The 16,714-nt window shown below is 47.1% G+C and overlaps 4 protein-coding genes across 10 annotated transcripts in view; 2 read left to right on the top strand and 2 right to left on the bottom strand.

The window, feature by feature from the left end:
• dgkzb (diacylglycerol kinase, zeta b) overlaps window positions 1-899 on the top strand; it is a 29,786-nt gene extending 28,887 nt beyond the window's left edge. For all 4 annotated transcript variants that reach the window (XM_085168855.1, XM_085168854.1, XM_085168856.1 and 1 more), the window contains one exon: window positions 5-899. In XM_085168855.1, the coding sequence (XP_085024981.1) occupies window positions 5-121 (117 nt within the window). In that variant the 3' untranslated portion in view covers window positions 122-899. The remainder of the gene's footprint in view (window positions 1-4) is intronic.
• A 1,941-nt stretch (window positions 900-2,840) lies between these two features.
• On the top strand, window positions 2,841-8,885 carry mdkb (midkine b). Of its 4 annotated transcripts, none has more exons than XM_085168888.1 (5): window positions 2,841-3,002; window positions 4,532-4,617; window positions 5,756-5,926; window positions 7,344-7,502; window positions 8,418-8,885. In XM_085168888.1, exons 2-5 carry the CDS (start codon window positions 4,533-4,535, stop codon window positions 8,435-8,437), a joined length of 435 nt encoding a protein of 144 aa, XP_085025014.1. In that variant the 5' UTR covers window positions 2,841-3,002; window position 4,532; the 3' UTR covers window positions 8,438-8,885. The 4 variants fall into 4 exon arrangements, with proteins under 4 accessions (XP_085025014.1, XP_085025016.1, XP_085025012.1 ...); XM_085168890.1 differs by having other exon boundaries at window positions 5,753-5,926; XM_085168886.1 differs by lacking the exon at window positions 2,841-3,002 and adding an exon at window positions 3,868-4,405 and having other exon boundaries at window positions 5,753-5,926.
• chrm4b (cholinergic receptor, muscarinic 4b) lies at window positions 3,065-16,691 on the bottom strand. The gene is made up of 2 exons (XM_085168878.1): window positions 13,166-16,691; window positions 3,065-10,040 (listed from the first exon to the last, which is right to left on the bottom strand). The coding sequence occupies exons 1-2, from the start codon at window positions 14,039-14,041 to the stop codon at window positions 9,636-9,638; spliced, it is 1,281 nt and encodes a 426-aa protein (XP_085025004.1). The 5' UTR covers window positions 14,042-16,691; the 3' UTR covers window positions 3,065-9,635.
• ambra1b (autophagy/beclin-1 regulator 1b) overlaps window positions 3,065-16,714 on the bottom strand; it is a 32,408-nt gene continuing 18,758 nt past the window's right edge. The window contains exon 20 of the transcript XR_014875421.1: window positions 3,065-9,054. The gene's annotated coding sequence lies outside the window, so the exon portion shown is untranslated. The remainder of the gene's footprint in view (window positions 9,055-16,714) is intronic.

Here is a 16,714-nt window from a genome sequence, read left to right as displayed (position 1 = left end):
TCAGGGGGAGACTCCCAGGCAGCGCGCCGCCAACGCCAACGACCCGGAGCTGGCTGATTATCTGAAGAGCTGCCAGCATTACCAGATGATCCAGCGAGAGGACCAGGAGACGACCGTGTGACCTCCTGAGCACCTCGCTCCTCCCGCCCTCCTTCGTATTTGTCCTCTGCAGAGCGACGCCGGCGCAGACGGCAGCGCCGTACTTCCTGTCTGCTGTGCGGGGGCAGGACGAGTGATTGTTGTGTTTTTGTCCAAACGCCTGAAAACCCTCCAAACTACCCAACAGCGTAAACGCGCCTGGACACTAAAACAAAGTTTCCTCTTCAGGCCACAGACTCTCAGGTCTGGTTCAAACTGCATTTTGAAAACGTCTTCATCGACTGAACATTAGCGCTCTGACCTCCGCGTGACGACGTGCGACGGCGAACAGCGGCGGCTTTCACCCCTCTGCAGCTGAACGCTTTCACCGCATCACAGAAAAGCTGCAAACGTGTCTTCTTTAAGCTTCTAGTGACCTTTTGGATGTATTTGTTTACTGGACAGAAATAAGTGTTTGGATATTTAACTTCGGCTCACGCAGCTTATTTATGACGTCTTCGTAGAGATGTAACAGAGTCTGTTTGTGATCAAACTGAGTTTTAGAGATTTTAGTCACGCACGAGCGTGTTTTTGTCACCTGACTGTAAAGCGCGACGCTTCCTGTGATGTGTGTAAATAGCTGCGACGCCCGGTAGGCTGGTCAGTGTTGGAAACGTTAAGCTGAAGCTCAAAGCAGTCACGCCCGTATGATTAATAATCACCTTTAGATAGCAGGATGACAGGATGCTGCATTATATTCAACTAATAACTGTTTGGTTTGATCATTTCTGAGTGACCTGCAATAAAGCATGTCAGCAACACTTGCCCCGCCCATTTATTCCCATAAATGTTTGTTCATGTTTGTTATTTCGTCACTAAGAGGACCAGAAGTCTCGATAACAACAACAAACACAATCTCACGCTTTGTGCTGCATCCAGTGGGCGTCTGTTTCCTGTCAGCACTCACCTGTGGTTTTTAACCCCGCCTCCTCCTCAGGTGTCAGGCTGTCCCGTCACTGAAGAAAACACCACCTGTGGCAGCTTACCTGAGCCTGCAAGAACCAGAGCGCACTCACCTGTCCCCGAACCTGGAGGCCTGAAGCAGCTGCAGGTCTCACTGATGATGTGAAGTTTATTAAAAACATGATGATGTTTTATACAGAACAAAGACATTAAAAAGCCATTTGAAAAAAATAAAACATAAGAAAGAGAAAAACCAACATGACAAAGAAAAACATGCAACACAACAAACTGAGACGTTCAGCAGATCTTTGTCAGCCGGAAACATCGACCTGCTCAGGAGCAGCAAACATGATGAAAGCAGTGATGCAGCCTGAGGTTGGAGCTTCTGCCTCACCTGAGAGCCGTTAGACCCAAACAAGCGGCCCTTCCATCAGCGTCCATCGTGGATCCATTCTCAGCTCAATCCTCTATCAGCGTCATGCAGATGCCGCCTGAAGGTGGCGCTACACTCTGTCGGCTTCACGGAGGCCTGTAAAGCATTTCTGCTGTTTTTAAAACTCGATCATTAGTTATTAGGTCGTTACCGATGAACAGCTCCTCGCTCTTTGTTGTGCTTTAGTCTAACATCTGACCAAATCAGTTCAATAACAAAAACAGCAAACCACCGAGATTTTATTTAGTGAAACGTTTTGTGTTTTTACAGGAAAAGTCATGAAGCGTCTGACACTTCGATCAGTGACACTCGTGTTTTACACGCAGACTCATCATCAACGTTCACGCAGTTTCACGGCTGTTAGAAGTGACAGAGAACAGCAGAGAGACCCACTGACACTAAACTCTCGTGGAGGAGGGCGGAGGAGGACTGACGGAGCACAGTTTCCTCTTGTTGTGCCAAAAAGTGATTTCCAATGTTTTTGTGTATTTTTATGTGTAATATCTTTACGTATGTTGGTAAACAGACTTCGGTGAACAGCGTTTACAAACAGGTTTTATACAGAATTAAAAAATCTGTTTTTCTTCACAACTCTGTTATTGTACTGACAGTATAACCGCTCCGCTCCTTTTTACTGAATATCATAATATTTCTTCTTGGCCAGCTCACTCTTACAAAACACATTTTTAATGTTAATGAGATTTTTTTACATAAATAAAGGTTATATAAAGGTCGCTGCCAAAAACTGGTCGCGGCTTCTAGCTGGTTACACGAATGTTGTTTGTGGCTCCAGATGACTTCATGTCATCCATGAATGAAGCATTTGACGTGTTTCACGTGTTATAGCCCAACAAGTTACTTATAGCAGTTTAAATACGAGCAATCAGTTTCTGGCACACCGTAACAAAGGCTTCCACGCGTGACTGCGCCATCAGCGCCTCGGCTCGGCTTTCACGCCGCTGCCCCTCAGAAGGGTTGAACATCTGGCAGCTCGCGCACAGTTAGCGCGAGCTTACACGTTTCCTTTGTTGTGCTACAGTCAGAGGCAACACCACTGTTACTGTTACCACGCGGAACAAAGACGCGCGACACCACCAGGCTGTGGGAACATGTTGGCGTGTTTACTGTGAAGAAGTTTGAAATGTCATGTTTTTAAAAAGTATCCCATTACTTTCGTAGTTAGATTCCTTCTCGCTGCTGGCAACACGAACAGTTTCTCTTTGTTTTTAAGAGGAGTTGCCTCGTGACCTTTCACCCACACCGAGCCGTTCCACCTGAACGTCACCTGAACGTCACCTGACACGCGTCTGTGGGCTGACACGCACTCCACTCCGCAAACATTCACGCACACATTCTGCTTTTCACGTAAACGAGCTGAGCTTGTTTTGCTCCTCGGAGACTGGATTAAAGTGTGTGATGTCACCGTGCGCGTGCGCGTGCACGCGAGGGGTTGTTCGGGAGCTGCAGCTGAGGCAGCAACAGAAAGCGAGACTGCCCCGCGCGACCGGCTGCTCCTCTCCAGCCCCAAGTAAGTGTCCGCGTTTGTCCCGTGTTTCTGCTTTCACTCGTTAGGTTGATCATCGGCGACGCGTTTGTTTGTTTAGCTTCAGTTTAATCTTGTTGTTTGTTTACTCTTGAATGCGAAGGAAGGAAAGGCAGCAAGGGATTAAGGAAGGAAACAAAGACACGAGACAGAAATCTGAAAACGGGAGTGAAGGAATCAGAAGAAAGACAGGAAGCGGAGCGAAAGCTCGTTTTACTCAAAGCTTTGCGTTTTTGACTCGTCTCTCTCCACGTCACCTGTGTGCGCTCTGATTGGCTGCGGGCAGGTGAGAGATTCGCGCTCGCGGCCTCAGGTCGGCCTCCGGATGCCAGGATGAACCCCGAGATCCAGGAGGAAGTTCTCCTGATGTCGCTGCTGAACCACAGGGAGCATCCCACTGCTTTTCTTCGCTCCCGTTTCTTTGTTTTCTGATGCAAATACGTTTCATTCAGGGCGGGGGGCGCGGGGGGGCTCCTCGGGGTGGCACAGAATCTGTGTTAGGCTTTAGAGAAATGAAACCAGGCTAGAGGAGGCTTTGTTTTGGGCCAATGAATCAGTATTCTTTTGAGGGGAACTCTAAAGAGCTCATTCAGACGCTGCTCGGCCGCCCCCGTCCTCCTCCTCCCCCTCCTCCCCCTCTTCATTGATGGGGGGCAGACTGGAGACCTGCTGAGAGCCGGTTCTCTGCTCATAAAAGGCCTCAGGAGGAGCGAGAGCAGCAGGATTTGCTGTGCCAGCTGACATGTGAAAGAGGACCATTGCTTTAATGGAGGCTGAAAGAGGAGTCTGTCATCTCCCAGCACAATGACAGCAGCGAGGGAGAGCACGGCCTTCTGGGTAATTGACTCTCTCTCTGTGGAGGCTGCTCTCCATTTGTCCCGAGCCGACGGCTGCTGTTGCTGCGTGATGATCGCGGCCGTCAAACACCAAAGGAACGTGTTAATCCTGCAGCACAGATACATGCAAACAACAGCCGAGTGTGTGTGTGTGTGTGTGTGCGCGTGTGTGTGTGTGTGTGTGTGTGTGTGCGTGTGTGTGTGTGTGTGTGTGTGTGTGCGCTGACAGCAGCTCCTGCATACATTAGCCCACTTTCATAATCCCACTGCTGCTCTCACTACAATAGTCAGATTACTGGGCTGAGGCGCTGATACGGGAGGAGGTGAAACGATTCGGTTTGGACTGAATGTTTGAACCATCTGGCTCCACGACCCGTCCAGGCTGCGGATCAGCACACACACAACTCCACATTCCTGTGTTTCCAGCTTTTGTATTTTGGCTGTGGATTCGTGTCTCTGTGATTGTTTTGTTGCTCTCGCAGCCTTCCTGCGTCTCTGTCTCGCCGCGTGGCTCTCCCCCGATCGGCTGCAAACATCAGAAACTAATGGAAGGTGTGGTTGTTTGTGGCAGCGCGTCCAGGCCTCTGGCTGCAGGGCGTCCACCTCTTCCTCACTGCTTGTGTTTGACTGACGTTGTGTTGTGATGAATAATGTGTGAGTGTGTTTTTGTTTCTGCAGAATGCGAAGTTTGTTCTCAGTGACGCTGCTGCTCCTGGCCCTGACGCTCACCGCTGAGGCCAGCAAAAGAGTCAAACATCACAAAGGTGCGGCTGTCCTTCATGTTCTGTAACCACACCAAGAAAGTCACGTCACTCTTTTTCTTCTTTTGTTAAAAAAGTGCATTCCCAGGAGCGCCTGTCACCACAGCAGGCATGCACTCATAAAGCATTAAAGGTTAACGAGCACGAAAAACAAGTTTTTCCTGTCGGAAAACATCCAGAAAAGCTCTTACCAGTGTTCATCTTTACACTCCAGACTAACTCAGGCAAAGCTTTCCCTTCTGCTTTAGGAACGATCTTTGTGTAAATGGAATATAGTGACTGTGAAGCATCAGTCCAGAGAGGCTTAAAATCAGGAGCTGCTGGAGGGAAAAAGGATCAAGTTTCACGAAATGGACAAAAACACAATAAGATGAGTTTCAGGTGCAGCTGAGCTCGTCTGGTTTGACTCGTTCTCAGCGTCTCATGCAGGAGCTCTAAGCTCTCACTCGATTTAAATATGACACTTGATGACCTCACTGCACTTTAATGTCGGTATGAAGCCGTGGTTTCACCACCACTGGGATAGTTTCCGGGTTTTTCCAAGACTGGCTGCACAGGCAGCTGTTTGAGATCATAAAGAGATGCAAATGCAACGACCTGCAGAAGCTCACCAGCTGAAGCAGACAGTGATGTCTGTGTTTATGTTATGTGAGCGGAGTCGTTTTCATCACAAGTTGCACAGTAACAATGTGCAGACATGTCTGAGCGGGGCGTGGCGGTTTGGAGGCAGGTTTCCTCCCACCAGGTGACCTGACCTGTGCAGAGTGTTGCAGGTTCATCCTCTGGGCAACTATTTGCTCACTGCAGCTATTTGCTATCATAGATTGTTCCTCGTCACGAGTCCATGTTTTATTCCAGTGTGACTGAGCTATAAAATCCCTCCTCACCTCACGCTGTCAGCACAAAACAAACATCAAGGAAAGAAACACTCTTCAGATTCAACAGAAACGTCTTTTCAGAGGCAGAAAAGCTAAATTCATCAGTGTTCAGTTATCCAGGTGGAATTAAACCACAAACCTTCTTCTCTTCAGCTGAAACAAAACAAAACGTTCTGCATGAAAACATTTTATGAGGCCACAAAAGCGAAAGTGTGTTTAAACCATGTTGTGTCAGCGTGTTTGACCGACTCTCTGCTCAGCAGGCAGGCATGACAAGTCCCGGACGGCCTCCGAGTGCGCCCCTGCAGAGACTCGGTACGGGAAGTGCATACCTGAACACGGAGACTGCGGGGACGGTGTGAGAGATGCCACCTGCAAAGATCGCACCGACAAGATTCCCTGCAAGATCCCCTGCAACTGGAAGAAGGACATCAGTAAGACCCCACACAGCTGACACCACACAGGGCAGAGCTCCTCATGGTCACAGGGTGGAGCTCAAGACAAACTCTAACATCTACACATTTACACTCGGGGTTCGCTGCCCTATTAAATGCTCTGAATTTATCTCCAGGACACGATGCCTCCTCTAAAAGACAGAAAACTCCAATAATTCATTTTATTGTCTTTGATTTAAAACAGTCAAACTACTCTTTCAAGGATGTTTGATATAAAGGAAGGTTGGAGATTGGCCTATAATTAGCTAAGACTGCTGGGTCTAGAGATGCTTTTTGAGTAAAGGTTTAACTGCAGCCAGCTTGAAGGCCTGTGGTACATAGCTGATTATTAGAGATAGTTGATCATATTTAAGATCGAAGAATTAATTAATGGCAGGACTTCTTTGAGCAGTTTTGTAGGAATGGGGTCTAAAAGACACGTTGATGGTTTGGAGGAAGTAATTATTGACGTTACCTCAGTATTCTTAAACTTTCAGAAAGACGTCTACTGTGATAAACGTCTACTCTCCACTGCTGTGTAATCAATGATTGTAAATGTAAATGTTATCAGGAAATGATCAGACAGGAGAGGGTTTTCAGGAAACACTGTTAAATGTTCAGTTTCTATGCCATATGTTAAAACAAGATCTAGAGTGTGATTAAAGTGGTGGGTGGGTTCTTTTACATTTTGAGAGAAGCCAGTTGAGTCTAACAACAGATTAAATGCCATGTTGAGTCATTTTTAGCATCTACATGGATGTTAAAATCACCCACAATAATTATTTTATCTGAGCTCAGAACTAAATCAGATATAAAGTCTGAGAAATCAGACAGAAACTCTGTGTAAGGCCCAGGTGGACGATAGATGATAACAAGTAAGACTGGTTTCTGAGTTTCACAGCTGGGGTGGACGAGGCTAATGACTGACTCGGGGGTGTTGATTCATTTAAACTAACATAATCATCCTGCTGCAACCAGGTTTCTGTAAGGCAGAGGAAATCGATCTGTTGATCAATTATTAAGTCATGTACTAACAGAGACTTGGAGGAGAGAGACCTAATATTTACTCTTTGGTTCAGATGTGGATGTTTACTAAAATCACTGAAGCCATGAAATAACCACCAGAAAACTCAAATGTTTCAAAACGGGTGTTTATTGAAAGAAAAGATTCAAATTTTGAATAAATGAGCTGTAATCGTATCATTTTTGCTACATTTGGCATTTTTGTGACTTTATTCAGGTTTTACAGAACAAAAGAAAAATCCCTCTGATGATCCAGAGACGTCAAAAACTCCTGTAAATGTGCCAATCAATGAAAGATGAATCAATTTAAATGAAGCTGGCAGCGCTGCGTCTGGGAGGCAGAGGGGGGGACGTGGGGCGGCTCTGTGGGTTCAAAGTTCAAATCTTCTTTCAGGTGACTGCAAGTACAAGTTTGGGCCGTGGGGAAACTGCGACGGCGCCACCAACACCAAGACCCGATCAGGGACGCTGAAGCGAGCGCTGTTCAACGCCGAGTGCCAGGCCACCGTCAAGGTGTCCAAACCCTGCTCCCCCAAAGTGAAGAAGGTCAAAGGTGAGAGTCCTCAGTAACCTTTAACAGTCACTGCAACAGACGACACGATCAAGTCACGTGTAGCTTCTGGTGATGCTTTCGTAGCAATACTGTGATAAAAATAAAAAAAGCCACGTTGAGCTCAGATAACCAGACGCCACCAACAGAGAAAATGGAGGAGGAGCTTAATGATGTTGGTGTGCAGTCAGAGGCGGATCCTTCACTCTTATACAGAGACGACAGGTTTTAGAAAGATTTCAGGCGAGTGAAGCAAAGAGAACATTTGACTTTGTGTTTGTAAAGCACAAGATGCCAAAAACTGCTGTTTCTGCTGATCAGGATCTCTGTTTACAAAAACTACACTGAAGTTCTGAAGGAGGCGGGGCTAAAGGTCAGGTGAAGGTGGCTCACCTGGTTCAGCTGGAAACTCATGTGCACAAGGCTGCAGTTTCCACGTTATCCTATCAGATAAAGACTCAACAATGATACTCTGAAACCAGCAGGAGACAAAAGTTTCTCTAAAAAAGGAGTTTTTCCTTCCCTGCTTGCTCATAGGTCAGGACCTATAGGTCATAGGTCACATGATTGTTGGGTTTTCTCTGTGTGTTATTGTAGCGTCTACCTTACAGTATAAAGCACCTTAAGGTGACTGTTGATGTCATTTGGCGCTAAATAAATAAAGTTGAATTGAATTAAAAACCTGTTTCTTACTCGTGCTCCAAGCATCTGAGCTCTGAGCCATAACGCCGTCTCCCAGAGATCTGATTGGTCCGTAGGTGTTGCTAACCTGAAGCATTAGCTGCTGAGGCCGGCAGCACCTTCAGATTCAGACCTGATGATAAACCTGATCTTCCTCGCCTCCACCGGAGCAAACGTGCGGGATTCATCACGAGGAACGATGTTGTAACATGAACGTCTGATGCTTTGCTTCCTCAGGCGAGAAGAAGTCCAACTGAAGGATGTATCGCGACAGAAGATGGCGGCGTTTCGTCCTCTTCCTCAACGATCGTCTTCCCTCCTTTGAATACACAAAACGAGAGACTCCTCCAAAACACAGCGACCGCCTCTCCTTGATTTTGATTCTTGTTTTTCTGGTTTCTGATTTGATGTTTTTCTGGATTAAAGCTTTTCCGACACTGTCCCGCTAGATGATGAGAATAATCCTTGTAGCTGGTAGTTTGTTAACCATTACACTGATAGTCCTAAAGCTTGTACAGTAGCCGTGAATTCAGACTAAACTGGACGCTGGTCCTCACGGGATCGAGTTTGTTTGTAGGCGAGTTTAGTTTTAAAGAATCTGAGAAAATCCTCTATGAAATCTATTTTTTAAACTATAGATTATTGTTGCTGCAGGATGAAACTGTACAAATAAGCAAAATAAAGACTGTACATTGCTTTGGTGAAGAGTCTGGTGTGATTACTGGTGCACAGACACGATGGCTGTCCTAATAATAAAAGGTTCGTGCAGTGACCCGAGTCTTTAAGCAGACAGATCGACTTCTCCACATTTAAAGTGTCGGTAAGTGTTCGAGGAGTTCCTCAGGGTTCTGTTCTCGGTCCTCTTCAGTTTCAACTAAAAACACAAAAATCTGCTTTAACTCTGCTTCTGGTCTCCACCAAGCAACCTCTGAGGCAGTTCCTCTAATGTCCACTAGAGGCTCCAGCAGAGTCACAGACTTTCATGTTAAACCAGAAATAAGCACGTTTACAGCCTTAAACGTGTTTCTTAGCAGTAACGACGCCGTTTGATTTCCTTTATTGTGCTGCATCTACCAAACACTTTCTTAATAATAAAGATGAACAGTAGCTGCAGCCTTGACAGCATTTATGCCTTGTTGCATCAGTCACTGCTCATTAAACACATCATGGAGAAGCAACAGGAAGTAGATGGATTAATTAACGACATAAACATCAAACATTTACAGCCCAAATTGTGATAAGAGGCCATGTCATCTGAGCTGGAAATGGGGACATGATGGCATTATCTGCTTCGATTTAAGGACGTTTTGCACCACCGGCTGTTTGTCAGAAACCACTGAGCTGCAAGCATGGAAACAACCTTTAAATCTTCTACATTTAGATGGAAACCTGCGATAGGACCAAACTCCATGAAAGCAAAAAGCCAGCTGCCAAAAACAGAAACCACCAGTGCTGTCACAGCCGCCGGCAGCGGCAGCGCAGGAGGCTGCAGAAGGTTTTTCTGAAGGTCACGTTGCACAGGGCGTAGCAGCCGGGGTTGACCGTGCTGTTCACGTAGCACAGCCAGTATCCTGTGCTCCACAGGGCGTCAGGAATGCGGCAATGGCAGAAGGCAGCAACGACGGCCATGACGTTGTACGGCGTCCAGGTGAGAACAAATACCAGGATGATGGCCAGGATGGTCCTCGTGACCCTCCTCTCCCTCGCCATCACTCGCTGCCGCCTCCTCTCACGTGAGCTGATGTCGGGGCAGGAGGAGAAGACTGCCGAGGCCGCCCTGTGGAGGTCGGCGTTGGATGAGTCTTCAGACTCAGTCTTGTGGTCGTCGTCTGCGGTGGGTTTGACAGCAGAGGGATGCTTCTGAGGAGACAAACAAGCCACCTTCACTTCTTTTCATCAGGCGGCCAACAACCAATCTGTGTTTGGATTGGACAGGAGCCAATAGAGTAGACACATGCTCTCTTTCCAGTCTCTTTCAGACTACAGCATGTTTGGGAGGTGAAGCAGGTCATCTTACAGTCATTATAATGACCAGAGAAAACTACAGAGTCCGACATTGTTTTGGCAAAGTTGCACATGATTCAATATTGATTTTAGTGACCTCCGATTGGCGTAACCGGGTGTCATTACTGCCGACGTGAATTATGATTTTACTGAATTTACGTTTACCCTTAGCCAGCAGTTTTAAATTTCCTTCAATGTCGCCTGCTCTGGCCCCTGTAAGACAATTGACTATGGTTGCCGGTGTCTCTAGCTTCACATGTCTGAGAACAGAATCACCAATTACCAGAGTTTGACCCCCAGCGGGTGTGTCGCCGAGTGGGGAAAAACGGTTAGACACATGAACGGGTTGGTGGTGTACCTGGGGCTTCTGTTTAGGACTACGCTTCCTCCTCACCGTCACCCAGCCGCCCTCTTTCCCCAGCTACAGGGGCCTGGCTAGCTACAGGTGAATGAAGGGTGGGAAGCCGAGTCTCCAATTCAGTAATCCTGGCCTCCAGATCGAGAGGCTGAGGAGAAACCTCCAGCGCTGTCAGAGTGCTTATTACAGTCCTAACATCATCTCTTTTCCTCTGTGTTATCTGATTAAGCTCCGCTCTGGCACAAATGTGCTGCAGTCACAGATCTCAGAGTTCCTCGACCCTCCGAGCAGCAGCCGGACTCTCAGCCAGCCTCCAAATATTTATGCAGAGCTCATTAAAGTGGACAAAAAGCCGCGTTTCCTCCTCCGCCTCATAACGATATCATTTTAAACACTAATAAGGAGCTCAGGGTCACTCGCTGCTGTGCTCAGATCAGCTTTATTAATGCCAAAAAAGGCCTTTTTACCGCCTACCCACACATGCCGCAGCCTGTAAACACTCATAGAAATATAGAACAGAAATATGCTTTATTGTGGAAATCCAGGTGTTCCAGCAACAAAGTGACAGGAAGTTGGAGCGTGCAGAAATCAGCTGCATGTGAAGGCCCAGCTCAGCGAGCTCAAAGAAACAACTGGAAGAAAGATAAATGTCTAACAATGATCATAATGTGAAGCCTCGCAGCGAGGTCACTGCTCCTCTAACTAAACATGTGACACAATGTGCAGGACAGGTGCAGGACAGGTAACGATGCCATGGGAACACCAGTCCATCCACATCAGCGGTGTCAAGGTCGAAAGAGTCAGCAGCTTCAAGTTCCTTGGAGTCAACATCACCGAGGACTTCTCCTGGACCTTCACACAGACGCTGCTATCAGCAAAGCTCGCCAGCTTTACTTCCTGAGGAGGCTGAGGAAGTTTGGCATGAACGCCAACATCACCTCAAATTTCTACAGGTGTGCAGTCGAGAGCTTGCTGACGAGCTGCATCACAGTTTGGTACGAAGCTGCTCTGCCAGCAGCCGTAAATCACTACAGAGGGTGAAGGCAGCAGCACATCACTGGAGGCTTCCTGCCATTCAGGACATTTACCTCCAGCGATGCCTCCGTAAAGCACACAGCATCATCAAGGACCACAGCAGCACATCAGCTCCTTGTTACCACCTGGCAGACGTTACAGGAGTCTGTCTGCTCGACTACAAGACTTAAAAACAGTTTTTACCATCAAGCCGTACGACACCTCAACCACAACACTTAAACACACACACGCTCCACAGGACGCACTCAGAAGCTGCAGCTTCACAAGTGTTTAATCTGCACTGGTCACTCCACTTTATTGTTATTGATATTTATATTTAAAGTGCAATACTGTAATTTTCTGCTGCTCATTCCTGTGCAATATCCCATCTGCCCCCCCCCCCACATTCCTATTTAAGATTTTCTTTATTAATCACTAGTGTACATATATTTACATATACATATATATATAGTCAGTTAACTGACAATCTCTTTTTTCTTTTACTACATCTTATTGATATTTTGCTCTTTACTATTTTTCTATTTATTTTTTATTATTTTATTTTATTTTTTTCTCTGCTGACTGTCTTCTGCTCGATGTTGACCCTGTGCTAACTTGCATATGACAAATAAAACTGAAAACTGCTAGCGAGCTGGCTATGAGCTAAGCTAAGCTAAGCTAAGCTAGAGAAACCCTAAAGACGCAGCGAGTAAAGCGCGGGAAGAAAAGCGAAGTTTATTATACGTTTTTTAATAAACTGCTACAAGAACACCACTGTGTGTTGGAACAGGAACAGGAAGTGATACTCTACCGCAGAGCAGTGTTGCCAACTCCTCAGTAAGGAAAATCGCTATTGGCTGTCATAAAAGTCGCTAGAAGTCGCTAAATGACGTCATCGCCTAATTTGCATAATTGATCATGCTAATGTAATTGTAACCTACGCTGTTGGAGAGAGAAATAACATCGTGGAAGAGACATAAAGTGAGTAAAAAACGTCTTAAATCCATTTATAATTTATATCTTTTAGCAATTATTGTTTTTTTTAATGTCACAATTCCAACCCTGCTCCTTTATCCGGGCTTGGACCGGCAGAAGTGACCCGAAATAGGCACTCTGGTGGAGTTACTGTGTGTGTGTTTATAAGTAGTTTAAAACCTGATCCACAAAACAGCATCACAGTAAAAGAACTGACTGCGTTACAGTCAGTGCGGAGCAGCGGCTTCGCTCATGCGCGATTCATTTGCAGTTTGGACGCACAGGTGTGAACATCTCCTGCCCTGATAGCAGCGGGGGGAGGACTATCCTCCGCCCGTGAGCGCTTTGGCACGGGTGAGGCGCCCACGGCAGCACTGCTGCTTGTTGAGAGTAAGAGCGATACGTGCTTCACGTCAAAAAGTCATAAATAAGTCTCCAATAACACCAGAAGGAGTCGCCAGATTTGTGGCTAGTCGCTTTTTAGGAAAAAAAGTCGCTAAGGGGGTCTGAAAACTCGCTAAATATAGCGACAAAGTTGCTAACTTGGCAACGCTGCCGCAGAGAGAGTGAACAGGAAGTGACAGCGCCCCCTGACAACAACATTAGAGACAGTAAACAGATGAAACATCCTTACCCAGCGTCTCCAGCTACTCTCGGCCTGCGCTGTATCATCTGTCTTCTTCTTCCTTCTGGTCTTTGGCGTGCAGGACTGGAGCTGGTTCGGGGTCAGGTCTGAGCAGGGGTCACTCGTCCCCATGCCTCGCCGCCTCAGCAGGAAGTCTTTTAAGGAGGGACTGGAAGCCCTGCGAGCACCCTGGTTTGGCATGAGCACACTCATTCGGCTGTAGCTGGCGACTGACAGGCGGCTGTAGAGGCCGATCATGATGATCGCCGGCAGGTAAAAGGAGGGAAGAGTCGTCCCCATAGTAACAGCAGGGCTAACAAGTAGACGGGTGTAACACTGATCGTCAGGGACGACGCGCCCGCCCTTATCTGTCTGCCAGGACAGGATGGCGGGAGCCCAGAGAATGAAAGAAAGCAGCCAGGCGGCAGCAATCATCAGGCACGCCATCCTGCCCGTCCGCCGCACTGGGTAGCTGAGCGGTCGCGTCAGGCAAAAGTACCGATCCAGACTGATGAGCAGCAGGTTCAGGACCGAGGCGCTGCTCGCCACGTAGTCGAGGACGAGCCACGCGTCACACAGCACGGGGCCCAGCAGCCAGCGGCCCTGCAGCTTGTACAGCGTGTACACGTTCATGGAGATCAGGCCGATGATCAGGTCGGCCACCGCCAGGCTCAGCAGGAAGTAGTTGTTGACCATCTGCAGGTGACGGTTCACTTTGACGGACAGGATCACCAAAGTGTTGCCGAGAACGGTGAGGATGCTGAGGGAGGTGGTAACCATGGCAACGAGGACCAGCTGAGCGGTGCTGTACGGATACGACGGTGAGAGCGGAGGCACACGGGAGGTGTTGACGGAGAGGCGGAGCAAAGTAGGCGTGGGGTCCATGTTTCCTAAAGTCACACACAAGAAGAATTATTGAACTGAAGCGAGATCAAAGTGAAAATAAAATAATAACAAGTGATAAAACAAAAGTTGCTTAAATCCGTCAACACTGAACCAGCTCGTGTGTGAAACTCAACGATTTCCTGATGTACTGATGAAGAGCAAATCAAAGAAGCGAACATCAAACAGTCGTCAATGGATGTTAATGACTTTTACTAATATAATTAAAAGGAAGAACTTTGTATACTTGCCCTGAAAATGAATCAGTGATTTCCTCTTCCTCACAGCTGTTTTATTGCAGCTCACACAGAAACGATGAAGCTAAACAGTTTATACGAAGTTCTCCTCGTGCAGGATTTTATGTTTGAAGCTTATTATAAAGATCTCGTTACATTTAATGCAAAACGTTGAAACTCCGGTGATCACATGAAAGATTTAAATGTGCAAAAGGAGCATTCGTGTGCAAACGACAGATAAACGTGACAAACTAACGATGCGCTGCAGCTCTGATCAGATACAATCACAGCTGTGTCACACTCACATCGACATCTACCTGCTCGAGCTGCAGCTTTTGCACGTCTGTGTTATTATCTTAGTAAAAGTAAGCTGACTGAAAAACACGTCTACGCCTTCAAAATAAAAGCAGATTTCCTGGCAGAAGTTGCTGCGCGTTCAGAGGTTCGGTCCAGCTCACCGGGGATGTCGGAGCTGCTCGCCGCTGTCTGCCTGTCCATCAGTCCATCTGCAGCAGCTTACATGCAGCCTCCGTCCTGACGTCATCAGATGTGGGATGTAATGACACATTAGAGAAGATGAGCCCAGCTTCAGTTACCACCACACGGGTTTTAACTTCATCTTCCTCCCAGCATTACCGTGAGTGAAGACACTGCAGCAGGCACAGAGAAGCAAACGGAAACCTCCAGCGCTGTCAGAGTGCTTATTACAGTCCTAACATCATCTCTTTTCCTCCGTGTTATCTGATTAAGCTCCGCTCTGACACAAATGTGCTGCAGTCACAGATCTCAGAGTTCCTCGACCCTCCGAGCAGCAGCCGGACTCTCAGCCAGCCTCCAAATATTTATGCAGAGCTCATTAAAGTGGACAAAAAGTTTCCTCCTCCGCCTCATAACGATATCATTTTAAACACTAATAAGGGGCTCAGGGTCACTCGCTGCTGTGCTCAGATCAGCTTTATTACCGTTTTCCTCCAGTGCTTAAACACATTCCTTGAAACGATGCCTCGTGTTCCCCAAACAGTAAACAAATCCGTAACGTCTCACGCAACTTCCCAAACATCGTGTTATCAGGTTCAAATGCAGCTCTACACTCAAAACCATTCACCCTGCTGGAAAACCAAACTTTGCCACAGACAGCACACACAATAACATAGTCGCACACATTGGTGCAATAAATGCAACCAAGCTACAGACGTGGACAAAGGTGGTTCCAGAAATAACTTTAATCTGACAAAAGTAATAATAAATACAAATTCTATTCATCTTCACCAATGAAAGTTAGACGCTGCTTTTCACCAAGCTTCAAATGAATCATTTAAAAAATGAATGCATGAAACAGGCCTGGACAAAGATGATTAAAGGTGGAGGATATAAGACCATCTCCAAGCAGCTGGATGTTCCTGTGACTACAGATCCACGGGACTGTAGCCGGCCTGCCTGACGCAGGACGGAAAGTGAGATGGAAAATCCGAACGGTAACAAAAGAGCGCAGAAAGAAAGAACATCAGCGCCAGATCCGTCGTTGTTTGAGCCAAAGTGGCGGCGTCTTCCTCGGCCTGGAGGTGCACACCGACATGAGGCTCTAAAATAACTCCTCTGAGTGACCACAGGAACGGCTCACCACGTCTGACTCACAAAGCAGGGGCGTAGTGTTCATAGCTCAGGGTGTGCTCTTTGGAAAGTGGCGTTACGCTTTTGAAATTTGGCTTCATAAGAATAAGAAAAACTGTAATCCCAAAGGCGGCATTTTTACCACCTACCCACACATGCTGCAGCCTGTAAACACTCATAGAAACATAGAACAGAAATATGCTTTATTGTGGAAATCCAGGTGTTGCAGCAGAGTTACAGGAAGTTGGAGCGTGCAGAAATCAGCTGCATGTGAAGGCCCAGCTCAGCGAGCTCAAAGAAACACCTGGAAAAACGTGTCTAAAAATGATCAGAATGTCCAAATAAACAGCGTCCTTCAGTTTAATTTAAGGACGAGCTGATGTCACCTCGCCACATCTGCTTCATATGGTCATCTCCTGCAGGCAGGACACGCCTACAGCAGGGGGCGCTCTGCGATGGTACTCGGTGAATGAGCCAGCACCAGGCAGAGCTCACCTGCAGACTCACCTGCGTGCAACATAACCTGAGGCCTCACGGCGAGGTCGCTGCTCCTCCTTAGGCCTCAGTTGCGAGCTCCGCTTCCTGAGACGCACCTGGAGAGCTGCCCTCGTGGTTACTGCAGGACTTCATGTTTTAGAAATGAAGCTGACAGGTTATGAATGCACTGCAGACATCAGCTGAGCTTTGACCAAAGGCTTAAATCATCGAGTCAATAAAGATGCAACAAGTCTGTGAGCACATAAAAGCACAGATGGTTCTGGTGCAGACGGACATCGGTACAACAAAAATGTTCATTTCTGTAACAGTGAAAAAATGAAATCTGTCATTT

Source organism: Neolamprologus multifasciatus, chromosome 7 (assembly GCF_963576455.1).
Source record: "Neolamprologus multifasciatus chromosome 7, fNeoMul1.2, whole genome shotgun sequence".
Classification (NCBI taxonomy): domain Eukaryota; kingdom Metazoa; phylum Chordata; class Actinopteri; order Cichliformes; family Cichlidae; genus Neolamprologus; species Neolamprologus multifasciatus.
Note: the sequence above shows the minus strand (reverse complement) of the source record. Positions and strands in the feature narration are given on the sequence as shown.

Excerpts from the sequence above, each read along its gene's own strand:
- chrm4b (XM_085168878.1), bottom strand. The coding sequence starts at position 14,041 with ATGGACCCCACGCCTACTTTGCTCCGCCTCTCCGTCAACACCTCCCGT. Across the intron at positions 10,041-13,165 it reads AGAGTAGCTGGAGACGCTGG|AAGCATCCCTCTGCTGTCAA; the intron begins GTAAGGATGTTT and ends TTGTCTCCTCAG.
- mdkb (XM_085168890.1), top strand. The coding sequence starts at position 4,533 with ATGCGAAGTTTGTTCTCAGTGACGCTGCTGCTCCTGGCCCTGACGCTC. Across the intron at positions 5,927-7,343 it reads CAACTGGAAGAAGGACATCA|GTGACTGCAAGTACAAGTTT; the intron begins GTAAGACCCCAC and ends ATCTTCTTTCAG. Across the intron at positions 7,503-8,417 it reads CAAAGTGAAGAAGGTCAAAG|GCGAGAAGAAGTCCAACTGA; the intron begins GTGAGAGTCCTC and ends TTGCTTCCTCAG.